General features: G+C 33.9%; 1 protein-coding gene across 15 annotated transcripts in view; it reads right to left on the bottom strand.

Annotated features, from left to right (window-relative positions):
- The window catches only part of TBC1D5 (TBC1 domain family member 5), a 431,389-nt gene that overhangs the window by 151,587 nt on the left and 271,626 nt on the right, over positions 1 to 8,176 (bottom strand). For all 15 annotated transcript variants that reach the window (XM_006770168.2, XM_015568088.1, XM_015568082.1 and 12 more), the window contains 3 exons: positions 7,348 to 7,436; positions 5,530 to 5,580; positions 5,367 to 5,436 (listed from right to left, as the gene is read on the bottom strand). In XM_006770168.2, the coding sequence (XP_006770231.1) occupies positions 5,367 to 5,436; positions 5,530 to 5,580; positions 7,348 to 7,436 (210 nt within the window). The remainder of the gene's footprint in view (positions 1 to 5,366; positions 5,437 to 5,529; positions 5,581 to 7,347; positions 7,437 to 8,176) is intronic.

The raw sequence follows: 8,176 nt of genomic DNA, 5'->3' as shown, positions 1-8,176 counted from the left end.
CCTAGCAAGAGAACATACACAGAACTTGGCTGGAGATTGTGGCTAGAGATCCTGGCAAGGCTGCTGATCAACTGAACGCTGTCTCCGTGTCATTCCTTCTTCGCTGACTCCGTCTACACCTTTGGGGACCCCTGGACCTGCTGGGGTTGGACCCCAGCAATAAAGGAAACTAAAACTAGAAAATAAGATGTTCTTTAACTGTCCTTTATCAATTTAAATAGCTAAGCAGACTAAAATATAGCTGATTTAAAAAAAACCACAATTTATATGGACCAAGTACAACATCTTCTCCCATGTTCCACAGTATGAAAGATATAACTGTAACTCCTGTAATGCTTTCATGAAAACTTCAACTACCCCCTCAAATCTGATGGTTTCCTCAAACATTTATGTCTGACTACTGATATTGTCCTTGATTTCTACCTCTCTCTAAAATGGAATTTATAGCATCACTCATGATTGTCTGCCTATTATTCATCCTCAGTCTACTGCTGTAGCTCAAATTTATGTTTCTGCTTCACAAATGTTGCTTTTTCACATAGTTCTGGTCTTAGTTTTATTCTCTACTTACACCCAATTCCCAGAATAATCTCAGTCATCCACAGTGTTTCAACCAAAACCCTTTCCATCGATTTTCTAATCTGTATTCATAATCTAGAACTCTCGAGTGTTTCCCCCATACATTCAAATCTTGGCAAGAGATCTTAGATTGCTAAAAGGGTGTCTTATTCAGTAGGCCCACAACTAAGTTCATCATCTGCTCAAACTCACGTTTATCCTTTCCCCATGCATACCTCAACCCATCCTCCAATAGGAACACCACTTTACCAATTTTAGTTCCTCAGAACCACTCAGGGGATTCTTATATGTCTCCTCTTCCTCAACTATACTGTTATAACCTGATTTGGAGCACTAATTATTTCCATCTTCCTAACTGGTCTCACTGTCCCTAATGTAGTCGGCTTTCAAATCCATCTTCCAAAATGCTTGTGATCTATCTGAAGCAGATATTAGACCATGCCAAATTGCCCTCCTTAAACATTTTAGTAGCTCCCCATCATTTTTACTCAAGAAAAAAACCCCACCAAATTATTTAGCCTGGTTTCTAAGGCCTTTCATTCATTAGTGAGGCTACAGAATTCTCACTTCTACAGATCCTGGGGATGACATTCTTATCCCCTCCCCAGTGTTTCCACAGAAGAGCTCCCAAGTATATTTAAAAATGAGGATCAAGTCCTATTTTATTATCTTCTTCTCTACTACCACAGTCTCCTTTACTACTTCTTGACCTCCTAAACTGTGAGATCTCTAAGATTAACATAATCTTTTCATCACTGGACCAGATTCAGGGGCACAAAAATAAGGTAAAAGCTGTTGCCCTCATAGTTGGGAGGGGAGGACTACAGAGAAAATAACTGAGAATTCTACATGAGAGCATGACTAATCAGACTGGTAGAAACCACAGAGGAGAGGAGGAGCATGTGTTAGTACAAAGAAACGTATCTGGAAGGGGTTCCATCTGTCTTTCCAGGATCATTTCTGGTCTTAAAATGTGTCCTGTCCGACTGGTGTGGTTAAGCTGGTTGAGCACCATCCCATATACCAGGAGGTGACTATTCCAGGTCAGGGCACATGCCCAGGTGGCAGGCGTGATCTCCAGTAGGGGGCATGCAGGAGGCAGCCGATCGATGTTTCTCCCTCATGGATGTTCCTGTCTCTCTCTCTCCCTCTCCTTTCCTCTCTCTAAACTCAATAAAAGCATACATTTTTTAAAGAAAGAAATGTGTCCTTTGTACTTCCTGCATGTCTGCCCTAGTATCTTGAGGTCTGAAGGATATAAATCTGTATCAATTTTTATAATTCAATTGGTTTGTATTCATTTATTTAAACAGGAGAAGAGGAAATCTCTATATTGGGGTCATTTATTATAAAAATAATACATCCAAGACACCTTTTTCTGATTTTGTAATAGCTAACATTTCTTCAAATTAAAAAAGATTTTAATTGTTAAATTTTTTTAATTAAAGAAGATTTAATTAAAAAGTTTAATTCTTGTTAAAATTTTTTCCTACTGATATTAAATTGAAATAAGTGTTTGGTTTGGTTTTTTTTGAATGGGTGTCAATTGTAAGATAGTATTCACATTGAAAAGGCAGTGTTTATTCTAAAGCCAAATTTTCTTTAAAAACAAGCAATTTAACATTTTATGTATTTTGGTCATGCAGTTTTCCTTTCCTGAAGAACACTGTGCAGCTGAATTCCATACAGTGTGGGGTGGAGGCACTGACCTCACACAGGGTTGCTAAGAATCCCATGGAAGACAGATCACTGTATCTAGTCTTCTTCTGAGGGTTTTGAATACACATACTACCACAGATATACGATCACTGGCGTGATCCTAAATTAAGCTATTTAAAAATATTAACTTAATGAAACCATATAATCAATTTCTAGTTGGAATAGAATGAGTTATCCTTAAATCAATAGCATATGTAGTCCATTTTTCAAATGCTTAGTAGAAACTCATGTGTAGTATAAGGCTTATATAAACTATAGCTTGAAATATTTCTCCTGTGCTCAGAATACTTATAACAAAATCTCTTACATTTAAGAAACTCAAAAGTAATATTCTAGATCACTTAAGTGCTAAAACAGTGAAATCAAAAGAGAAGCTAGAGCTATTATAAAATACTTCCTTATCATCAGGATTTCTTATAATAAAGAATGCTGTTTGCATTTAACAAATAGGATCAAATGAGACAGCCACAACTACCAATAAAACTAGAAAATTTTTCTAACCATTTATTAAGCAGTCAACGTGTTCTGCAAAGCAGAGCCAGTCCACAAACTGCAACAAGATAATGATTTTATGCCTTTATGTAAACCAATGCACTGCTTTCTTCATCAAACAAGTCTAAGGAAAAACATGTCTGCTGAAATAAGCAGCAAATGATATAACTGAATTTTCAAAGGAACTAGAAGAGCTAAATATGGGAGTGGTATATTAACTTCTCAAACTTCTTTGTAAAAAGGTGAGAGAATCAAAAATAATAAAAAGGGATTCATTAGATATGCTTTTAAGGAATATTTTACTCACTGACATGAAAGTAATATAAGTGTTCAGAGGTCACAGCATCTATGTGTTCACTGATAAAATGAATGCCTTTCTTTGCATTATCTTAGTCATTTTCATGAACTTGACTCATTGATATCAACATAAGTAGGTAAAACTAAGAAAAGTGGTAACTCACATGTTTATCACTCAGTTTCTCAGATACAGTGAATAAGTTATAAAATACAAAATGACCACTGTATAAAATAATCATGATGCCTGTATTAAATGTATTCAAATACTCTCTGCTCAAAATTCTGATGTTCACATAAGTCTACAACTTCATCAAATCACTTGCCAAGAATATAAAGTTATTGTTCCACAACATGTGTAGTTCATCATATACAGTGACAGCAAGTTTCTGCTCTAATTTTCCTTATAGAAGGTAACAAGTTCTGCTGAAGGGAGACTTTATCACCAAGGCTAGGGGTTGGCAAGTTTTCCCTGTAAAGAGCCAGACAGTAAATATTTCAGGCTTGACAGGTCATGCAGTCTGTGCTGCAACAATTCAACTCTGCTGTTGTAACATGCAAGCAGCCACAGACAAAAAGTAAACAAACAGGCATGGCTGTATCCCAGTAAAACTTCTTTTATAGGCATGGAAATTGAATTCCATATTATTTTCATCTGACACAAATTATTATTCTTCTTTTCATATTTTTTCAACCATTTAATAATGTAAAAGCCATTTTAAGTCACAAGCTGTACAAAAACAGATGGCAGGCCAAACTGGCTTACAGGCAGCAGTTTGCCCTGACCTAGACCAAAGGCATAAAAAGCATTAGTTATCCATTTCCTTTTTTAAGAGATGGAATGAAGTGACTGACTAATACATGGTTTCTAACCAGAATGTAATCAATTATACCAATATAAAATAAATTAACCATATAAAACATAATATGTCCCAAACTCTTAACATACCTTGCCAGAATAATTTGCAATGTTTCCAATATTGTATAATAAAAATGAAAATATCATAATGATCTCTAGGTTAGCATATATGTTTGTTTACAATAACAGATAATTCAGAAATTTCATGCCTAGAGACAGGCCAAAAGAACAAAAAACTTTTGTTCACACAGACGTTTGTACACAATATTCATAGCAAGCAAAAAGTGAAACAAAACCAAATGTCCATCAACTGATTTATGGTTAAACAAAATGTGGTATATCCACACAATGAAATATTATTCAGCCACTAAAACGAATGAAGTACTGATGCATGGTACAACATGAATGAACACTGAAAACATGCTAAAGGAAAGGAGTCAGTCATAAACGCCACATATTGTATAATTCTACTTGTATGAAATGTCCAGAAGAGGCAAGTACAAATACAAAGTAGATTAGTAACAGCAGAGGCTCTGGGAAGAGGGAATGGGGAGTGACTGCTATTGGGTATAGGATTTTCTCTTGAGGTGAAGAAAATGTTTTGAAATTAGATGCGAAGGTATTTCCACAATCTTGTGAATATGCCGGGGGAATGTCAAGAAGGGGGAAAAAAGGGGACATATATAATAATACTCTTTGTAATACCTTAAGCAATAAAACAAAATTTAAAATAAATAAATAAAACTCACTAATGTACACTTTAAAAAGGTGAATGTTACCGTATATTAATTATATCATAGTAAAACTTGTAATTAAAAAATAAGAATATGAGAAAGTAAGAAAAAATGGTTTGATGCTAAATGTGTAAATTCCATAGGGATGCATTAGTAAAAATAAAATAGCCTATTTGTTACAAAGTTTATCTATGCATTTTAGTTAATAATATGTCTATCAACTCACTAAGACAGCAACAGATCAGGTAGATAAATGCACTTTATTAAAAATTTATAATAATTTTAAGTAAGTTACATTGCATGAATATTATATACATGTATAAAAGAAGTTTCCACTTATTTACACAAAAATTTTTAAATTACCTTTGTATATATCTGCCAATATTATTAGAGATATGGTTTAAATCCCAGTTCGATCTTATTCCACAGGTATTTTCATATTTTCTTTTAAAGTAATTACTAGAGGCCCAGTGCACAAATTTGTGCATGGGTGGGGTCCAGCAGGCAGTTGGCTGCCAACCCCACCCCCTGGTCATACTCCTGGTCAAACTCCGGGTCAAGGGGACAATTTGCATATTAGGCTTTTATTATATAGGATAATGGCTTTTATTCTCTGATGATATGTCATTACTTACTGAAATTATTTGTTCCTTCAAACATACTGAAAAGATCTGTACTATATGATTTACCTTTTGACTATCATGCTCGAAAGTAGAAAACCAAGGATCAGCAGTTTCCATAAGTTGAGAGAACATCGCACTAAAATGAAGGAAAATAATATAATGTTGTTAAACCTTCGCTGAAGTAAATATGGTATAAAAAATAAAAATATCAGAAAGTATCTGTACTTACTAGGCATCATGTTCCAGATACTCAGGGTTCAACAGCGTTTTCATTTCCTCACTTAAAAAAACAATACATACAAATCAAAATGTGTAATTTTGTAACAAAAGGTGATTCAAAGGTTACCTTACTCTATATTTACAAGCCAACTTACATATAATGTGCAAATTAAAAAATTATTTTTTAATAAAAAGAGCAATTCCATTAACAAATGTTTATCCTTCCTTTCTCTAAATATAAAAAACAAATTAGCTGCCTTGCCTGTACCACAATGAAATAACTATATAATTATTCGAAGTAACAAATACAAATGTGACAACATATTCACTGAATGTGCCTGATCTAGAATACATTGATTACTCCAAAATCTATTACTTATTTCCAAAATAATGCCCAAAAATATACGGTTACTCGTCAAATATGTCATATCAAAACATTAACTTACTTTCTTTTAATGACTTCCATTTTTACTACATTTCAACATAAATTAATCAGTGACAGCACCTCTTACAAATCTATTTTAGTGTTGCTTTTACACTTTAGTGGATTGAAATAGCTAAAGAAGCATGTTCAACTCATTTAAAAGCTATTTTTTCAATCATCTTTACTTTCCTATTAAGTATATTCCACCTACATGTTTTAACAAAGGTAAAACTAACATGAAAACAGAATCTCATATTAACTTCATCCTTATCATTCTTTAAAATTACTAAACAAATGTAATTAAGACATGGTTACTACAGATAGATCTTGTAAAACTCAGTATAATTAAAAAAACTCAGCCCTGACTGGTTTGGCTCAGTGGATAGAGCGTCAGCCCGCGGACTCAAGGGTCCCAGGTTCGATTCCAGTCAAGGGAATGTACCTTGGTTGCGGGCACATCCCCAGTAGGGAGTGTGCAGGAGGCAGCTGATCGATGTTTCTCTCTGATCGATGTTTCTAACTCTCTATCCCTCCCCCCTCCTCTCTGTAAAAAATTAATATATAAAAAAAAACTCAAAAGGAACTAGACAATACTAATGTGTAATATAGTAAACAAAAGTTAATTTAACAAAGGCCCTAGTCTATGTTCAGCAAAATGGATGGCTACATTTGATTAATAAAGATATTGTGTGTTTTCTTTCTCTTTCCTGCATATAGCTGGACTAGGGTGGAATATCCCTGACAAAGTTTTATAATCCCTTGCTCTCTATTCCTAAAATGCTTCCTGGTTGCTTCTCCAGTTAGGGTATCTTAAGTTAGAAAATAAATTCTTACTACTAGCTTAAGTTAAATACAATTACTAAAGTTATTTGCTGGAAAGACTAAGTTTAATGAATCTCAAAAGCTAGACTAGAAGTTTGCATAATAAAAAAAAGCATAAAAATAAAGAGCTACAACCTGAGACTTTTATTTTGTTTTAGATTTTAGTTCCTTTCTCTTATGAATTGAACTGACTCAAACTTGGAGTAAGTATCTCCCAGAGAAGGTTCCCATACAGCTTGTAGTAAAAGAATGGGGCATTAGAAGATAATGTATATGAATACAATCAATCTAGCACTTTGTCATTACAACAAAAATTTCTTCTTCTTGATCCATTAATTATGTCATTCTTTGGTATACATTTAAGATTTGCAAAGATATTTATGTTTCCAAATTTGCCCATAGCTGAACTGAGATTACTACTATTAACCATGTTAATGCAACTAAGTGGAATTAACAAGCAGCCACATGAAACACAACCACATGTTTATAATTTACAAAAATACCTTCAAGTTAAAAAATTTTGAGGCAAGAAAAGATTACAACAGGCCTTGAAAAACAGATGGAGCTCATATAAAAACTTGCCTTGGTTGAGCAGACTCGCTGGCATGAAGAAAAGCTTGGTGGTCACAGTGGAGGATAAAGACTATAGGCGCTAAGAGCTCATGCATGCCCTGAAACATAAGAGCAAGAGAAATGAAAAGGTTGGATGTTTAGAGTCTACTAGTGGACAGAATAAGCCTAGTTAAATGCTTTTTCAACTAGTCCCTGCTACCAACATTTCCATAATAGAAAAGCATAAAAATGAAAAGCTACGAGACTTTTATTTCATTTTAGATTTTGGTTCCAATTCAACCACAGCATGGTATTCTGCTTTAAAACATGGAGAGCAGTTCTCTTTTAAATGACACAACAAACAATAAATTGGCATGGTAGACAACCTTGCACCTGTCAGTTGCTTCAAGATCTGTACTCATAAATATGAATTTCATTTATGCAAATTATAATCATGAGCTACAGTATAAAGATCTGCAGTAAGAAGGGCAACTAAGAACTAGAAACCTAAGGAAATTACACCCAATGTTTTCATTATATAATGGCTCAAAATTAGGATGTCTGTAGATTTAGGAAGAGCTGAAGTCAGCTAGCTGGAAATGTTGGATAATAAAAGAAAGAACCTTTAGCTGGTATAATAGAAAACAAAGTTTGAAATTATGATTTTCAAATTGTTTAATCTGAAGAATACCTAAATTTTTTCCTGTCTAATTTCAACTATAAGGTTACTTATCAACCTTTAGTGATTTCATCAATATGATTCTTGTTCTTTATATTGGTGCTCACCTGTGAATTATATGAATAGGCAGACACAAAAAGATATATTTGCTACTAAGTTGTCTTTGAAAGGTATTATAAA

This window comes from Myotis davidii, unplaced genomic scaffold, assembly GCF_000327345.1.
Source record: "Myotis davidii unplaced genomic scaffold, ASM32734v1 scaffold962, whole genome shotgun sequence".
NCBI lineage: Eukaryota > Metazoa > Chordata > Mammalia > Chiroptera > Vespertilionidae > Myotis > Myotis davidii.
The sequence above is the reverse complement of the archived record's forward strand: the minus strand, read 5'-3'. Positions and strand labels throughout refer to the sequence as shown.